Source organism: Pelmatolapia mariae, linkage group LG10_11, assembly GCF_036321145.2.
Source record: "Pelmatolapia mariae isolate MD_Pm_ZW linkage group LG10_11, Pm_UMD_F_2, whole genome shotgun sequence".
Classification (NCBI taxonomy): domain Eukaryota; kingdom Metazoa; phylum Chordata; class Actinopteri; order Cichliformes; family Cichlidae; genus Pelmatolapia; species Pelmatolapia mariae.
In genome coordinates this window covers 20,102,895-20,120,531 of record NC_086236.1, presented here as the reverse complement: position 1 = coordinate 20,120,531, position 17,637 = coordinate 20,102,895, and the positions used below count along the sequence as shown (strand labels likewise).

Here is a 17,637-nt window from a genome sequence, read left to right as displayed (position 1 = left end):
ATCATAGATATCAATGACATACTGTTGTTGCAAAATGAAACACTCTCTGAACCTGCAGTTTGGTTCTTCCAAAAATGTAACAAAATAAAACAAGGACACAACCCCATTTAACACAGTGACCAACACAGCACTTGGTCACACACTGGCTGAGTTGCAGTGTGTGGCCAACCTGGTGACCAGCATGAGGCTGAGATGCCAGGCTGTTGCGGCTGCGTATTGTTCTTCCACATGTTACTGATGCCCCTATTTGTTAAAAGAATAAAATCTTAAATTGTGGATGTGGCTTGTTTTTTCAGAATTCAATAAATGACACCCAACAAGTGTCAATAGCAAAATAAACTGTTTGCTATTGGCAAATTTCCCATGGCCGCAACTCACATACTCAACTCTGGTGCTCAACCCACATTTTCCTTACAAATTTGACACAACCATTTAAGGGGAAAAAGTGATGCAAGCATTAGATATTACTGCAACCCAACGGGTAGGCAACTCCAGGCCTCGAGTGCCGGTCCTTGAGGCCTGGAGTTGGACACCCCTGATCTAGGGAAACACACTTCTACTCCCACAATATACCTCGATATAAAGGCCCTGCTCCAGCTCCAAAACGGTTCAATATTCCACTGGGGTACCGCTGGGACGGAGTTGACAGGTAGAGTTTATGCATCAGTGTCAGAGGAAAACTACTGAGGACAGATTTGCAGTTTAATATTCAATGTTTTTAATAAACACATCAGTTTTTCATTCATTCTATTAAATCACATTTGGTGCCATTAACAATATTTTATGAATGCATCCCTGCATTTCATGGCAAGGATCTATCCCTTCATTGAAGTCAGCAGAATCCAGACCAGATGAGCGGACCAAAACCCCATCTTAAACTGGCGCTGTAATGAGGTCCAAAACTTTGTGCACGGTGTACCCTTTCACTCTTTCCGTCTAACCATTTGTTTCCTGGATTTGTCCCTGCTGCTTTTATCGGATGCAAGCTCCTCTGGAGAAAGAAACAGGATGTATATTATATTCTAATAAACAGTGAATCAGTCTGAAACAAGTTATTACAATCATAAGTGATATCACTGTAAGGTATAATGATCAGTCAAAGCAACATACCTGAAGCTGGTTGCTGATGAGCTTGATTGACACTGATGAGGTCAGTGTCGGCTCCAGTGTGAGCCGTCCTCGTTCTTGGGTAGTATTGAAAAGCTAATCCATTTGTATGCACAATCATATTGTGCCACGGGTAAAAAGGTCCCTGGTGGCAGGGAAATCAGTGGGTCAGAGGAGGCCAGTCAAGATTCAGTCTCTTAGGAGTTACATGTCGGACACTGGGATTGGAAGATGGGGTGCAATGCTGAGTGTCTAGCAGCAAAATTCAGCGTTTGAAATGTTTTCTGTCTCTCCCATCTTCCTCTTCATCGTCCTCCTCTTCTCTTGGTCTCCTCCTGGAACCCCCCGGTACTGGGCTGGGGGGCAATAACACAGGGGCAGCCTGTCCACTGTCTGAATCTTCATTGCCACTGTTATCAGGGTCACTGTCATCATTGTCACTGTTATCAGGGTCACTGTCATCACTCTCATTTTCAGGGACACTTTCGTTGTCACTCTCAGGCCCTTTGTCTTCCCAGAACCATCTCATTTCTTCCACTATCGGATCTACTGCTTGCTGGGCCGGGTTTAATTCAATTTCTTCTGCTGGGATCTCTGCTATAATATTTTCCAAGGGTCCTTCTTCTTCCTGAGCTGGATTAATTTCAATTCCTCCTGCAAGAACATCAGCCTCTTCTTCGTTGTCAGGAAGATTGTCGTCAATTTCATCTTGCGACACTTGAAGAATCACTTGACTCAAAACAAGGAGGCTTTCTTCTGTCAAGACACCACGTGAAAGACCGACTTGCAGCCAGCGGATCATCGGGCGAATTGCATCGATTTCTTCATGTTGCTCCAGTAAAAGAAGCAGCTGAGGGATTGGTACCCCTACAACAATAAATAGAGAAATATTTTATTGTTATCATTCATATGATGCCAAAACTGTCCACAAATTCCAATTTGTGCAACTACACAGGGAACATACAAACATACCACCAGTGTTTGGAAAATGTACTTCTAAAAGTCCTTTTATTGCACCATGTTCATTCACTCATGAGTTGCTGTAACATGAATAAACAATACCTTTGCACAATGACCAAAACTAACTGTTCTGGATGTGGTGTTTAGAGTTGCCTACCAACGGGTTGAGGATCGACGCCAGAAACTTTAAGGTGTTATAGGTGACCGAGTTGATTATACAGACAATTGGTCCTAAAGGTACACCATCTAGACTGTCTCTGGATATAGCCTGTGGTATGAGGTCTGTTCAGTAGCATTGTCTTGTTCTAACTGCTTCAGACAATCTGTCACCCTCTTCCTGTTACCACTTCCTGGGCTTGTTTCAGGGGCTCATAAGTATTTCTGTCACTGAGCAGTGACAGTCATAAATGGTTAATGATCAAGAAACTACCTCACAGCCCACTGTTTGCCAGCGGTGCTAGTTTTAGTAATTCTCCAAAGGTACGGTTTTTAAGATTGAGGAAACCTGCAGTCAGTTGAGACTGAAGAAGTCACTTGGATGAGTGACAAAGTGTTTCTCTCACTCAAAACGTTATATCCAAATTAACAGAATCAACTTTTTGGGATTTCATTACCTGGATGACTGAGCATGCATCAAGACAAAAGATCAGCAGCTTAGTAACTTAATCTATAATCTATAATGCTGCACTGTGTATTTATCGCTCTCATGACAGAGGTATTTGTAAGAGGTATTGTCTTTTATGTTGAGGCCATGGCATAACTCTGGCACGTTGTTTTTCATGATGAGTGACAGTGTATCTGATGTCCTTGTGTTGGTGTTGCATCCATATAATAATGCTGGTCCAGGATCAACATTGGTACTGACCAATCATTTTGTTGTGATGTCATAACATTGCAATGTCCTCAAATATGTGTTTGTTTATATAAAACTCTCTCCTAGAACAAATGGTCAGCATAAGTATTTTATTTATTAATTTATAGAATATAGTAATTAAATTTTCAAGTTAGGTTTGCTGTTTAGTTTAGCCAGATTAGTTTACTCACATTGGTTTGCCAGTGATAAGTGAATTAGCCAACTTCTTGGATGCTCAGACATTACCACAGGTCAGTTGCAATGCTGATTCAAGGATTCAATGTTTTAATGAAGCTTTATTGTCATTTGCATCACATGTTTACATGAGGTGGAACGAAAATTACGTACACATGGTCCCAGAGCGAAAAAAAACAGAATAACGAAGAAACAGAATTTAAAAAAACAGATTTAAAAAACAGAATAACAAGTAATAAAGTAATACAAATAAATAGAGTGCAACAACCTGGGTACTAGTATGGAGTATAGGTATAGAAAAGTAGATATAAATACTTTAGCAGCAAAAGGGCATGATGACCAGCATTGATAAAGTGACGGTGTCAGTAAGTGTCAGTAATCCTGGACCAACATTGTTTTGAAACAATGCCAACACATGACTGACAATTTTTTGGTGATAGTTTAACTTCCTCTTACTGATATCAATTAAAACTACATAACTACACAGTTGGTGTTCACTTATTAATTAATGATTTAACAACAGGGCAATTACTGTTTTACACTGGGGCAGGTAAGTTTGGATAGGTTTAATTCCCCCTTCACACAAATACTTTCCAGTGATTCCTGAGATTAGGGACAAAACAGGTTTTAATTTTCTAAAATATATTTTGGATTTTTCAAAAACATATTTACATATAATTGTTACACATTTTCAGAAGCTGGTATTTAATCTCTATAAGAAACAATCATATTTAGCAGCATGCAAATTACACATTTATTGAGAAAATTACGTATTTTTATTGGAAGATCACGAGGGAGGAAAAAATATGGTTCTCCAAAAGAGAAAAATAAACAAAACTCCATATTATGGAGTTGACAAGGTGCTGACGGTGGTGACACAAATCTGACGGTGGTGACACACTAGTAGAAAACAAGATATTATTTCTTTCAAAATGACCATTAAACCTTAACAACTTATGTAATATTACAAAGACACATCATAACAATTCTGTTTTTGCACATGTCAAGTTCTACATCTTAATAGTTCACCAGCAAGTAGCTGCCTGCTACTCCTTGATTCCTAAAGTTCTCTGTGGTTGTGTGTTTAGACCCTGCTGTACTTTCTCTCCTTATGTTTCTCTGTGCTTGTTTCCAAAACCTTCTCTTCTGCCTTTTTTCTCTTTGAATATTCACAACACAATTATGTATTAAGCAATAGAGATGCTATCCGGTCTTTAAGTCTGATGTCATTAGCTGTTTCCAGGTCCAAACTCCGCTGCAGATCCCAAAGTCAAAGGAACTCTGCGGCATCACTGAGAGTTACAAACTTTCTAAATTCTTTCATTTTTAATAAAATGATAAGTGTGGCTGAGTTAGAAGTTAGCTCGCTGGTTTCCACCTACATTCCAACACAAATGAAGACAGAAAACTAAACAGCAGTGACTTTTGTAGAGTTACTGAAGTTGGACTAGCATCATCCTGACAGACAGAAAGCAACAAGTGAGGCTGGGGGAGATCACCTCTGAAACTCGGTCCCTCAGTATTGGTGCCTCTCAAGGATGTGTCCTCTCACCACTACTGTTCTCCCTCTACACTAATGACTGCACCTCCAAGAACTCGGCTGTTAAACTCCTAAAGTTTGCAGATGACACCACTGTCATTGGCCTCATTCAGGATGGTGATGAGTCTGCATACCGGCAGGAAGTTGAGCGGCTGGTACTCTGGTGCAGTCAGCACAATCTGGAGCTGAACATGCTTAAGACTGTAGAGATGACAGTGGACTTCAGGAGACATCCCTCAACACTGCTCCCCCTTACCATATCAGACAGCCCTGTGTCGACTGTGAAGATCTTCAAGTTCCTGGGTACCACCATCTCCCAGGACCTGAAGTGGGAGACCAACATCAACTCCATCCTCAAAAAGACCCAGCAGAGGATGTACTTCCTGAGACAATTGGGGAAGTACAGACTTCCATAGGAGCTGCTGATCCAGTTCTACACTGCAGTCATTGAGTCTGTCCTGTGCTCCTCCATCACAGTCTGGTATGGTGCAGCCACTAAACAGGACAGGAGCAGACTGCAGCGGACTGTACGGGCAGCAGAAAGGATCATCGGCGCCCCCCTGCCCTCCATCCAGGATCTGTACCTCTCAAGAACCAGGAAACGGGCAGGGAAAATCATCACAGACCCCTCACACCCTGGACACAGACTTTTTGATCTGCTGCCCTCTGGCAGATGGTACAGAAGCCTGCAGACCAGAACCACCCGACACAGGAACAGTTTCTTTCCCCTCGCCATCTCCCTTCTAAATAGTTGACCTGTCACACTGCTCCCACTGCCAGACTGCAACTGCACCTTATGTACATTCTGTAGTATTCATTCCACCTCATTTCATTTCTGTATTTTATGTATATAAGTTTAGATTAGTTATTTATATTTAGTTTACACAGCTTTGTGTATGTATGTGTATGCATGTATAATGTATATATAGACACGTGTGTGTGTGTGTGTGTGTGTGTGTGTGTGTGTGTGTGTGTGTGTGTGTGTGTGTGTGTGTGTGTGTGTTTTACATTGCTGTGCTTGAGAGCCACCATCTACCGGAACCAAATTCCTTGTATTTGTCTGCACATATACTTGGCCAATAAACACGATTCTGATTCTGATTCTGATATAATGATGTGCTAGGTGATCACTAGTGACACAGCTATGTTAGCATAAAATAAACACAATGAAGCTGGAGGATGAACGCCAACTTTTTTCCACTGGATAAAAGTTAATGCAAGGGTTTCTGATGGTTAGGCCAACAGTGACCACTGACTGTTTTTAGGGGCTTGGTCAGATTAAACAGAACAAGATAAAAACCATTAAAACATTTTAACAGCACAACAGGCTTAATAAACACAGAGTAGTTTGGGCCCGGAAGCAGGATTCATACATCATCACTTAAAGACCAGCTCTCGGGCAGAGATAGCTCAGTAGATGCCACACGATCGGAAGGTTGGGCGTTCAAATCCAATGAACAGCAGCTATCCTGGATTTGTAGCTGCCCACTGCATCACTCAGTGAATGGGTTAAATGCAGAGGACTAAGCATTTTCCTACAGGATTAATAATGTATACATAAACAATGAGATTCAAGATAAGGCAAATTTGATAATATTTGACACATCTGTAAAGCAGAAATATCAGTAAAATACACAGGAAGTAATATGACTGAAATTTTAATAAAAATAACTTAATATAATTGATGAATAGCACACTTTTGTGGCATTAGAAAAAGGGTCAACACCGTCAGACAAAAATCCTGATGGTGTTGACATCTCATGGTGCTGACAAAATACCCTACTTTCTCTCATAACACATGTTTTTCTGACAGAAGCCATCTTGTTTTTCATCATTTGCTTATGGCCTCTACAATCTACCTAAATGAAGCTCTTTTTACAAAAAAAAAAAAAATTAAATCTTGCATTTCATCGACTTTGGTGTTGACGCACTATTGTTGTGACACAGAGTTTTATCAGAAAGGTATGCCATAAATGAAATAAAAATTTAAAAAAAATTATCACAGCAGTGACCTCATGGCATGTGTATCAAACAGGAAGTGCTAAAGGGGTCCTCAGAGTGTAAGCTACCCACAATAATTCCTGATTTTTTTGTACTTAAAAAATAAATCTGATGGTGTTGACAGAAACTCTGGACACGATTAAAATGTTTAAAAATACATTTTCAATTGCATATTTTGATATTATATAAGGTATTGACTTAAATACTTAGTGACGAGAGCCATGATGTTTAATTTTACATTACTTTGTATTTTTTTCTGTATTTTAATATTATCACACCTGCTTTTGGACAATGGATTTTTAAGGTACTGGTAATGTATTGTACCATTTAAAAATAATTATATAAGTATAAAAAATGCAAAATCATACTTTAGTTGTATAAACATTGCCTTTGTTTGTCTTTTAGTCAGTTGGGTTAACACTTGTATGCATATTTTTAACCCCAAAATTGGGTTTTATCTGGCGGACATGTTTTGTCCCTCATCTCAAGAATCAGTGTTTCACAGCACTGCACCTGGAGTGAAATTGGAGTTAACAATGGTAAATTCCTCAAAACCCTTTCATGATTTATTTGTATTAATTTATTTTTATTATTTTATTTGCTAACTATACTGCCCTTATTTCGCATTTATTAATAATATTATTGTTTACAATTTAGGCACGCTTGCTTGCCTGCCTCAATCTCAGTCTACCCTTTGCATCCTCTATCCGAACTGGCATTCTTGAACCTCAGCGCCACCCGTAGTTTCCGACAACACAATGATGGCTGCTTCCACAGGCAGTAAGAAAGGGCAGGAACTCTCTAAGGCTGAGTACCTAAAACGTTATTTATCAGCCGACGATGATTCCCTGAAATCTAAAGGAAAGGCAAAAAAGAAGCGGCGCAAGGTTCCCGAGAAGGGGTGAGCCGGTGGCGACGTTTTAGTCGACTTTTGCCGCAGATTTAGCTGTATTTGTTAGCCGTTAAGCTAGTTAACGACTCTGTTGTTGTGCAGCGCTGTTTTTTCTCACTGCCTAATGTAATAACTTACTCGTGTTTACGTCTTTGATTCAAGACTTAAAATAGTGGACGATGACATAGATTGGAAACAGATGGTCACACAGCAGACGGAGATTGAGGAAGAGGATGAAGAAGAAGCTCCAGTGGTAAGATGACGTTAGCTAGCTACCTGGCTAACCTGTCCATTCATTCAGTTGAAATGATTACGGCTTAAACATATGTTATATGCGCTCCTGTATAGGAGAGTTTCTTTTAAACAATAAAAATGCACTACTTAATGCTGAAATTGAATCTATTGTATTAAATGGGTATGCTTGTAGTTTGGGTCATTTTTGTTATGTCACCAAGTTCTGTTTTAAAACTTAATCTTTTGTTAACTGTTCAGATTGCTGAGGTGATTGATGATCGACCCGAGGAAGTGAAACAGATGGAAGTTTTTAGGACCAGCAACAGATGGAAAGTAATTGGAGGTAAATAAGAAGTCACAGAAGTAGGGGGGGATTTGTGCAATATTAAGTTAAGACTGTTGTTTACTATACTTTTACTTCCTCTCCTAAAAGTGGATCAAAATGACGACACAGAGGAAGGAAATGAAAAAGAACATCAAAATACAGAGGCTGGGTCATTAAGCAGAGGTCGACATGACTCACCAGAGTTGTCTTCGAAGAGAAGAGGACGGGATTCTCCTGTCAAAAAGACCCGGCATGACTCTCCAGATGTCTCACCTCCAAGGAGAAGTCGGAAGGACTCTCCGGATGTCTCTCCTCCCAGGAGAAGACGTCACGACTCTCCGAATGTCTCTCCTCCCAGGAGAACACGTCACGACTCTCCGGATGTCTCTCCTCCCAGGAGAAGACGTCACGACTCTCCGGATGTCTCTCCTCCCAGGAGAAGACGTCACGACTCTCCGGATGGCTCTCCTCCCAGGAGAAGACGTCACAACTCTCCGGATGTCTCTCCTCCCAGGAGAAGACGTCACGACTCTCCGGATGTCTCTCCTCCCAGGAGAAGACGTCATGACTCTCCAGACTTGTCACCACCAAGACAGTGTTCAGGAAAGTCAGAAAAAAGGCAAAGTAAAGGTGAGTGATCCATTTAAATTGTAAAGTGGAATCTGGTGTGGCATATGAATAAAAGTAAAGAGCAGAGACCCATTTAACATGAGTTTTGTATGGAATTTTATTTTTAAGACATACCTTGATGTAATAATAAATCTTTAATTTTTGTTCAAAAGTCATTACAAAATGAAAATGAACAAATTAACTGTGTCTTTGTCAGATTCAGCCTCCAGCAAAAGCAAGCTCAGCTCATCCTTGTTAAGTAAAAAACGCTCACCGGATCCTCATCAGTCAGCGGTGGCTAAGAAGGGTCAGAATAGACATGATTCAGACTCGGATCCGTCTCCCCCGAGGAAAAGGCCCCTGAAGGGAAATGCCTCAGACTCCGACCAATCTCCTCCAAGGAGGCCCTCAAAAACTAAACGGGGCTCAGACTCTGACCAGTCTCCACCCAGGGTGCGGCCACCGAGTGGAAGGGACTCGGATGGAGATTTGTCACCTCCTCGTAGGCCAGGCCAGTCACAGGTAAGCAGACTGTGTTGGAACAAAGATTAATGTCAAATCTGATTTCGCTCAAAGGTTATTATATTTTTCATTGTCTTTTTTTTTTATATAACCAGAGCCAAAGGATGCTATCTGGTGGAAAGGCAGGCCTGGTTTCTGTGGACATTTTAAGGAAAGAGCAAGAGGAGAACAGACGCAGAGAAAAACACAATCAGCCACTTGAAGGTTTCATCAACTTTTCTCTCTTAAGATTTTTTTATACCCATCGATGGAAGAGCTTCATACAGCTTTACATCTCATTTCAGCTTATCATTTATATTGTCGTATTTTATTTAGTCCTAAAATTAAATAATGAAGTTTCTACCTACTTACCAATTCATCCCCTATGACCAGATGAATCGCGTAATGCTCAGACGATTTTCAGAGACAAAAGTGGCAAAAGGAGGGATCTGGATTCAGAGAGAGATGAACAGAAAAAGAAAGCTGGAGAAAAAGCGGCAAGAGATGAGAAATACGCTCAGTGGGGAAAAGGGTAAATGTGCATGATCATTTCAAATATCACAGTTTATGTGATTGTATCCACATAAAAAATTATGAAAGCATCATGTGGTTCAATGGTTTATGTTAAAATGTATGTATAGGTTGGCACAGAGCCAGATGCATCAGCAGAAACTTGAGGACGCGCTGCACGAAGCCCAGAAGCCACTGGCACGTCACCGTGACGATGAGGATCTTGACCGCATGTTGAGAGAACAGGAAAGAGAAGGCGATCCTATGGCTGCAATGCTCAGGCGTAAAAAGGACCGTGGCACAAAAACACAAGGTATTTAACATTACATATGTTTTTGTTTTATTCATGACTTCATTTTATTTCACCAGGTCAATCCTTGTAAGAAGCGTTTTGTTTTTGCTACCGTTTGTATTTTTATTTATTTGTATGTTTTGATTTTTTGTAGAGAAACCTCGATATAAAGGCCCTGCTCCACCTCCAAACCGGTTCAATATTCCACCGGGGTACCGCTGGGACGGAGTTGACAGGTAGAGTTTGTGCATCAGTGACAGAGGAAAACTGTTTTTAATACACACATCGGTTTGTCATTTTGCACATTAATGGTAAAGCAATTGTGATCATATTTTTCCACTTCTATATTAAATTTGCACCTAATTGAATGGATTGTCTTTGGCCTTTTAGGTTGTCGTAACATAATTAATAGGGTTATCTTATTTGTGTGTCTTGCAGGTCAAATGGTTTTGAACAGAAACGCTACCAGAGGATGGCAGATAAAAAGGCTGTGCAGGAAGCGGCCTATAAATGGAGCGTGGAGGATATGTAAAGGCTTTCAGAAAATGATGAATCTGGAGCAGAGCTAAAGAGCACACCTGCTCAACCTTTATGTATAATTTTTATGCTGTTAGAACAACAAGACTAAATACATCTACTCAGCAGAAATTATTTTTTAAATAAACTACATAGGAGAATTTGTTTCACCTTTCCAAACCCTTTTGATACTGTACCATGTGTATCAGATGGAACTGTACAGAAAAATGAAGTGAAGCATGTTCACAATTTTTGTAAGAAGTTATTCACCGTGGAGCAGAAGCTGTTGTGGTTTCAGTGTTTTATTAAAGAATGTTTTTGTAATGCATTGTCCCAAGAGTGTTCATGCACCTGTAACCTGGATAGCATTGACATTCAATCTTTTTAGATAATTTTATACTTACCACCCATTTTATTAGGCAACAGTAACTCAAATAACCACCTGTTACAACCAACATATTTTGGTCCTGGACATAGAAAGAGAGACATGTCCCTCATGACTCCAAATGAAACGTAGTGCACAGCAACCAAATGGTGAAAGGAAATGAAAAATCATATGATAGAGGACCAACTTGAGTAACATCTGTACAGCTGTGAAAACATGCATTGTATTAAAAAAGCAACTTTAAAATCCTGAGTCTCCACAGCTGACTGTTGATGTTATGGTATAGCTGTGAGGCTTTTGTGTACAAGATAAATGCACATTTGAGAGTTCTGTGGTGTAGCTAAAAAGACTGGCCTACAGAGATGTGAAAAAAGCCGCATTCAGATAAGTCGTTCCTTGCCATATTCTTAATCAGGGAGTGCATACACTGACAAGATGATGTGACTCTCACAGTGAGGGAATCAGGTTGGGCTCCAATGTTTTTTCTGGCAATGTCTGATTCATCTTGTACCAAGTCAATCCAACCAACCAGCTGTCCATAGAGCATCAGAATGTCATTGAATAGTTTGATTAGCATCAAAATTTTTTAATTCTTACATATATTATAATCTTCACAATCACCAGATTTAAAATGGCAGTCTAACATCTGTAAAAGTTTTAAGGCACTTTCCACCAGCACCATCAAAAAGAATTATGAAAGAATGATTTGTAGAATCGAGGAATTGGTGTCCTGGTTGCACATGCTAGACCAATGGCTTAATAACACAGCAATGCTATTGCCTTTAATCTGTCACTATCTATGCTACTGATTATGGTGTAATTATATAAAATTATAAAAAAAAAGTGACACAGTATTGTGCAATGAATAAAAAGTATTATTTATTATTAATAATAATAAAAGAATAATAATAAGCCTTACTTCATATTTTCAAATTTGTCGACTGATGCTATAATTAATCTGCGTTATCTATTTTTAATTGTGTTTTAAGTTGGTCTAAGTACCTTAGCACCGCGGAACTCTAGTATCCTTAGTCGGGGGAGTGGGGGGACTTTAAAATGTGACACACTGGACCCCGTTTCATTACGGAATGTTTTTGTTGATGCACTTGGACGAGTGAAAACATTCAGCGGTACTGGTATGGTTTCACGGGTAGTTAGCGACTAATGCAGAGAAATATTAGCCCTGAAAACTGTTTGTAAAGCCCGTCAGTCTCCTGTGCCATCGTTCTAGTTTAAAATGGCTGACTGGAGTCCGATAGCGAAGGTGTACGACCCGCTGAAAGCTGGTAGCATCGACGGCACGGACGTGGAGCCCCATGATCGAGCGGTCTGGAGGGCCATGGGTGCCCGGTACAAGCCCAACAAAGGCGTCGTTGGAGACCCACTGCTCACGCTTTTTGTGTCCCGCTTGAACCCACAGACAACCGAAGATAAACTACACAAAGTGTTCTCTAAGTACGGAGACATCCAGCGGCTCCGGCTGGTCCGGGACATCGTCACGGGTTTCTCCAAAGGATATGCCTTCATTGAGTACAAAGAGGAGCGGTCTGTGGTCCGGGCCCGCCGGGACGCCAACAAGCTGGTGGTCGACCAGCATGAAGTGTTCGTGGATTTTGAGCAAGAGAGGACTCTTAAAGGATGGGTGCCGCGGCGGCTCGGTGGCGGGCTTGGAGGGAAAAAGGAATCCGGACAGCTGCGGTTCGGCGGCAGGGACAGGCCTTTCCGTAAACCCATCAATCTCGGGGTAGACCCGGTGCAGGAACGAGGAGGCGGTGGTGGTGTTGGTGGAGGGAGGGAATGGGAAAGACCAGGCGGGAGAGCCAGGGAGGATCGGGACCGACACAGAACAGCAGAGTGGGGCAACAGAGGAAGGAGAGATGACCGGGACAGAGGCCGAGAGTGGGATGACCGCAGGCACGGAGACAGGAGCAGGCACCGGGACCGGAGATGAAGCATGTAGCTGCACTTCCGCGGTACTGCAAGACTGACGGATGGTTCAAAGCACAGCTGACCGCTTTCAAAGGAGGACAGTGAATGAGTGTGTGACTGGGATAACTGTTTGTGTGAAAGGTTACTGTTTTTTTGTATGCTGATATTCTTCAGATTGTACTGTATGGTAATCAGGACTCTGCCTGTGGCTGTCATATTCAGTTCTTCTCAGGGAAGTATTACTTTGTCATTCCTGCAGGGTTGCAGGAATGACAAAGTAGGGTTGTTGTTCTTTTGTTTGTTTTTTTAACAACTCTTTATTCCAGCAAAAAAATTACAATACAGATGGTGTCCAGCCAAATGAGGCTTACATCCCGGATGTCAAACATGAGCGCCAGGAACAAAACTGCATTTCTTTTTCTGATATTAAGATATTCCAGGGATTAAATGTGTAGTTAAACTTCTTTTCACTGACAGAAAGGGAAGTTTCGCTGGTCCGGCCCACTCAAGGTCAAAGGCTTTATGTGACTCACAATGTAAAATGAGTTTGACCTGCATTGCAGGTTTAAAAACAAAGCATAAGTTTAAGAGCACATTGTCAGCCCCATTTTTAAAAAAAAATTGTAAATCAGATTATATCATAAGCAATAAAATTCATCATTGTTTTGAAATCTAAGGTGTTAATGTTTGTCAAAGTGTTGCAACACATTTAAGATTTCCCAAATTGGGTAGTTTTCCAGTGTAGCCTCATGTGACCCCTGTTTTCAGAGTTGATAATGATGTGTTGTGCAAGATTTATACTTGAGGGAAGTACTCCTTTACGCATATACATGCAACTCAGGTATTTGAATCAAACGCTTACTCAGCTCTTACTCAGCCGTCTGATCCTCGGTCCTGCCCAGTGAGGTCATTCAGCTTTTGGTTATGGGTCACTGGGTGGACATGGGGTGGATTCTTAAACTGTGCACAAGTATTTCTGAAGTCATCAATATGAAATATGACCGGAAATGAATCTCTTATTTCATTAAAAGCTAATACTCTGTAAGACTAATGTACCAGAAAAAAACAAGAGGTAGAACTGACTTTGATTTCCAAGTATGTTCTGAGTAGTAAGCTGTCAATTATAGTGTTATTTATAAGAAGAGACAATGAAGTTAGTACAAACGCATATATGTCAAACACACTGAAAACTGAGGCTTTTTTCCACTGGTTTGTGTTTATTACTGTATGATTATTGGGAATACATGCTGGGACAAGACAAATTGCAAGCATTTGTTAAATATGACTTTGACATTTAATATTAATTATGCATGTATGCAAACATGCAAGATGATTTCCACTACCGCTTAGAAGTCATGCTTAGCCGGTCTTTGCCTTCCACCATACCCGACATTCACGATGGGCCAGCCTGGGTAAGTCTCTCTTTGGACCGTGCTGAAGTTGATCCTGTGAATCAGAGTAATCAGAGCACGCAGACACAGAGTAGCTGCTCCCTACATGAAGGACACTGTGATGATGATAAACCTGCTCTCACCTGAACGCAGGGTTGATGCCAATGTTGTCAGGCTGCGGGAAAGCAGGTGTCCGCCTCCTGTGGCAGGAGGATGGGGGAGGGAAGTCTTTCTGATACTGAGACTGCATCTGGGCTGTTTCCTGTTCGTTTTTTGCTGCTGCTGACGTGTGATCACGGTTGCCTTCTTGCTCATTCCCTCTCACTTCTCTGTCCTCGCGTCTGTTTCCTCTTCCTGTTTTTCATGAGGATGCAGGAGGAGAATGGTGAGATTCCTGTTGTGTGTTACAGCCTGCTGAAGGGTAATCAGAACTTTGCTAAAGGCAGAATTTCATCAACAGTAATCACACTTTCCATAAATAAACTTTCTTACTTTCTTGATCATACTACATATATTACACTATTTGCTTTTTTCATTTTAATCTTGAGAAAATAATACTTTATACATCGATGAGATGAAATGGTCTACTTAAAATGTCATAAATCTTTGATTTTTAAAATATTGACCTGTTACACTTTGCCGTTCTTCTTAGTTTACTGGCAATATTTAACAATATCAATGTATTTAGTGAATTTCAACTTTTTTTTCTTGATAAATAATTCCAAATCTCTATGGTGATATTTTTTTTTACACTATGCATGCACTGACAATCTAACAGCTTCAAGTGAACACAGACCTCAGCTACTCAAGAAAAGATGTTTTTCTTTAAATATTATTCCCTGAAATTCTTACTGTTCTTATGACTATAAATCATTTGCTTTGGATATCGCAGAGGTGTGTGAAGGACACGGGAACACATACATAAATAATTATTGCTGAGGGCAATCCAATCCTGTGTCTGTGAGTAAGAGTGGCAGGAATTTCACTGCACAGCAGAGAAAACAATATCACTCCTCCAGGTGCTCTGTGTCTATAACAGCATTTTCACATTTAACCTTATATGGTCTTTCTTATGTTCTATTTGAAGTATTAATTACTTTATTACAGTGTTTTTCAGTTTAATGGCAGTGTAGGGTTTTTTTTATGTAAACTTTAATCACAAAATCACTTTTATAATCTCTACCATCTCTGCCTTCTCACTCATAGCACACTGCCCAAACCATTTCCAAGACACACACGTGCACTGAACAGAAAGCCACAGCCTTGCGTGCACTGTGCCATCATAAATGAGTCTTATCTTTATACAGACATGATGAGTTTACTCTCTAGGGTGAGCTAAGTCTGTTGACCTTTGCCTGGATCTTGGTCTGGGATGGGCCTGAAGCAGAAAGCCTCACGTGATGTGGTCTCCATCTTAGCAGGTGTGTCCGGGTAGAGGAGGAATCCTAAAGAGGGTGAAACATAGACTGTTGACTCTTGTTCCCCTTTTTTAACCCACTACTTTGGAGTGATTCCAGTTAGCACAGAACATGTAGCCCAACGCTGTTTCACAGTTGCTGAAATCTTTCCAGTTAGGTTTCTTTTTCACAGCTTGTTTACTTTGCATACAAATTCTATAAAATAAGTGTAATGGCAGTGACAATTAATCATTCACATAGACCTGATTTTTGTGACAGCAAAACAAAGTTTTATTTCTGTCTGTTTATTTAGTGATGTGCACCGAGATTAAAGCGAGATCAGAAATAATGACGGCAATTTTGAATGCTTTTGTTATTTCTTGACCAGGACATTGTTTCTATTTCTGTTTTACTCTTTTCAGTGTTCAAACTTTATTCCTTTTTTTCCTTTGCCACTGAGCTTTTTCACAAACACTAATTTAGATGATTAAAGCTGACACTGGAGGATCTGAGAGCATAAGTAACTTTATCTGTTGCTGGTATGAAGGAGCAGCAGGACTTTACCTGCCACTGTTGGTGGTTCGCCCCTGTAGGGTCTACTGCGCAGAAAGAATTCGTGGTGGCGACGTGGTTGCTGCAGGTTGGCATTTTCAAAGAACATTTTGTCTGCTGGTTCCTGGATCACTGGCATCACCCAATGTTCTAAATCTTTGGTGTCTGCTCCTAAAAAAGTTTTAGAAAAGATGCATTAAAAAGTAAGACAAAAAAAACTATCAGAATTTAATTTAAAAAAAAAAAAAAAAAAAACCTACCAAATCCAAGAATAATAACTATGAAATTTAAAATGGAGGGCATTGTGACTGTAATGCTTACCTTCCTTTTAGAAAACACATAAGCTTTCTGCAGTGTTACCCTCTACTTCCTATATTTCGCTGCACTGTGAGTGTTTGTGTGCCCGCTTATACAAAGAGCTTCTTAAAGCTTGTTTACTGCAGTAGTCATGGTGTTCACCGGTGGCTGGCAGATAGAGCAGTAACTAGCTGGGACAATAAAGCAGATGAAGTACCAGAATGCTGAAACTTTGGTCTGTGAGTTCAGTCAGACAGGTTTAAAAGGGAATATGCTCCAAAATGAGAATTTTTATTAGTAATATTATTAAAATAAAGGCTGGATGAACATTTTTTAAAAACTGATTCAACTAGGTAATAAGTAAACTAGAAAGTTGGCCAGAGACTCCATCCTCCACTAAAGCCAACGATCTGTTTTTGAATTTAAAACAAAAGTGATCTGGATTCGCTTCACCTGTCCACCAAGCTTGACTTGGTAGTTTTTGCGTAATCTTGCTGACAGACAGACAGACAGACATATCACAAAATATCAGCACCCGTAAGCTAGAAGTGCTGAGCTGAGCCTTGTTTCCAAAGTTAATGCGTTTAAATGTCTTGCAAGGGTGGCTGCACAGTACCAAGTGTGATGATGGCAAAATAAATTTGACCACAGTAGTGTTAAGTGACACACCAAGCCAAGAAAGGAATGGAAAAAAGAAGGGGGGAAGAGAAAATGACAAGTTTCCCATTCAGTAGTTACCCTGGAGCATTTGGCTAGTACTCAGCAATGTTCCCTGCGTCTTTGGCATGATTCCAGCATTACTTTTTTCACATTAGAGGGCTTGTTTGAGCCTGCACTTTTCAGCAGGTAGTCTTATATTTATGGAAAAACTCTTAAGTGATGCAATCCTTTTTAAGGTATTTTTTTTGTTTATTGTAAATTCCTCACAAGCTTGCAAATCACTTACTGTAGCCAACTATAATCTGTGGTGTTGGCGGAAGACGTCATTTTAAACCCTATTTGTCTGAGACTTTCACCACTATGTTGTGCATTTTCAGTATGTGAGTGTTATTTTTTTTATCCTTTTTATCCAGTTTCCCCCAATTTTTATCCGTTGTTCTCCTGACCCACATACTGAGTATGTCTCGGTACAAGGTCTACCGAACCTCTGA

At 40.4% G+C, this 17,637-nt stretch overlaps 3 protein-coding genes across 3 annotated transcripts; 2 read left to right on the top strand and 1 right to left on the bottom strand.

The window, feature by feature from the left end:
* Positions 1–7,413: 7,413 nt before the first annotated feature.
* Positions 7,414–10,859, top strand: bud13 (BUD13 homolog). Its single transcript, XM_063486484.1, has 10 exons — positions 7,414–7,557; positions 7,711–7,801; positions 8,041–8,125; positions 8,216–8,737; positions 8,934–9,238; positions 9,334–9,442; positions 9,611–9,749; positions 9,859–10,040; positions 10,174–10,255; positions 10,458–10,859. Exons 1-10 carry the CDS (start codon positions 7,415–7,417, stop codon positions 10,549–10,551), a joined length of 1,752 nt encoding a protein of 583 aa, XP_063342554.1. The 5' UTR covers position 7,414; the 3' UTR covers positions 10,552–10,859.
* Positions 10,860–11,963: 1,104 nt separating this feature from the next.
* On the top strand, positions 11,964–13,489 carry snrnp35 (small nuclear ribonucleoprotein 35 (U11/U12)). The gene has a single exon (XM_063486822.1). The coding sequence runs from the start codon at positions 12,158–12,160 to the stop codon at positions 12,869–12,871; it is 714 nt and encodes a 237-aa protein (XP_063342892.1). The 5' UTR covers positions 11,964–12,157; the 3' UTR covers positions 12,872–13,489.
* Positions 13,490–14,081: 592 nt separating this feature from the next.
* On the bottom strand, positions 14,082–15,816 carry si:dkeyp-69c1.9 (uncharacterized). The gene is made up of 3 exons (XM_063487899.1): positions 15,590–15,816; positions 14,384–14,594; positions 14,082–14,295 (listed from the first exon to the last, which is right to left on the bottom strand). The coding sequence occupies exons 1-3, from the start codon at positions 15,651–15,653 to the stop codon at positions 14,196–14,198; spliced, it is 375 nt and encodes a 124-aa protein (XP_063343969.1). The 5' UTR covers positions 15,654–15,816; the 3' UTR covers positions 14,082–14,195.
* Positions 15,817–17,637: the final 1,821 nt, after the last annotated feature.

Excerpts from the sequence above, each read along its gene's own strand:
- bud13 (XM_063486484.1), top strand. The coding sequence starts at position 7,415 with ATGATGGCTGCTTCCACAGGCAGTAAGAAAGGGCAGGAACTCTCTAAG. Across the intron at positions 8,738-8,933 it reads AGAAAAAAGGCAAAGTAAAG|ATTCAGCCTCCAGCAAAAGC; the intron begins GTGAGTGATCCA and ends TGTCTTTGTCAG. Across the intron at positions 9,750-9,858 it reads TACGCTCAGTGGGGAAAAGG|GTTGGCACAGAGCCAGATGC; the intron begins GTAAATGTGCAT and ends ATGTATGTATAG.
- snrnp35 (XM_063486822.1), top strand. The coding sequence starts at position 12,158 with ATGGCTGACTGGAGTCCGATAGCGAAGGTGTACGACCCGCTGAAAGCT.
- si:dkeyp-69c1.9 (XM_063487899.1), bottom strand. The coding sequence starts at position 15,653 with ATGGAGACCACATCACGTGAGGCTTTCTGCTTCAGGCCCATCCCAGAC. Across the intron at positions 14,595-15,589 it reads AGACCAAGATCCAGGCAAAG|GAAGAGGAAACAGACGCGAG; the intron begins GTCAACAGACTT and ends CATGAAAAACAG. Across the intron at positions 14,296-14,383 it reads GGCATCAACCCTGCGTTCAG|GATCAACTTCAGCACGGTCC; the intron begins GTGAGAGCAGGT and ends TCTGATTCACAG.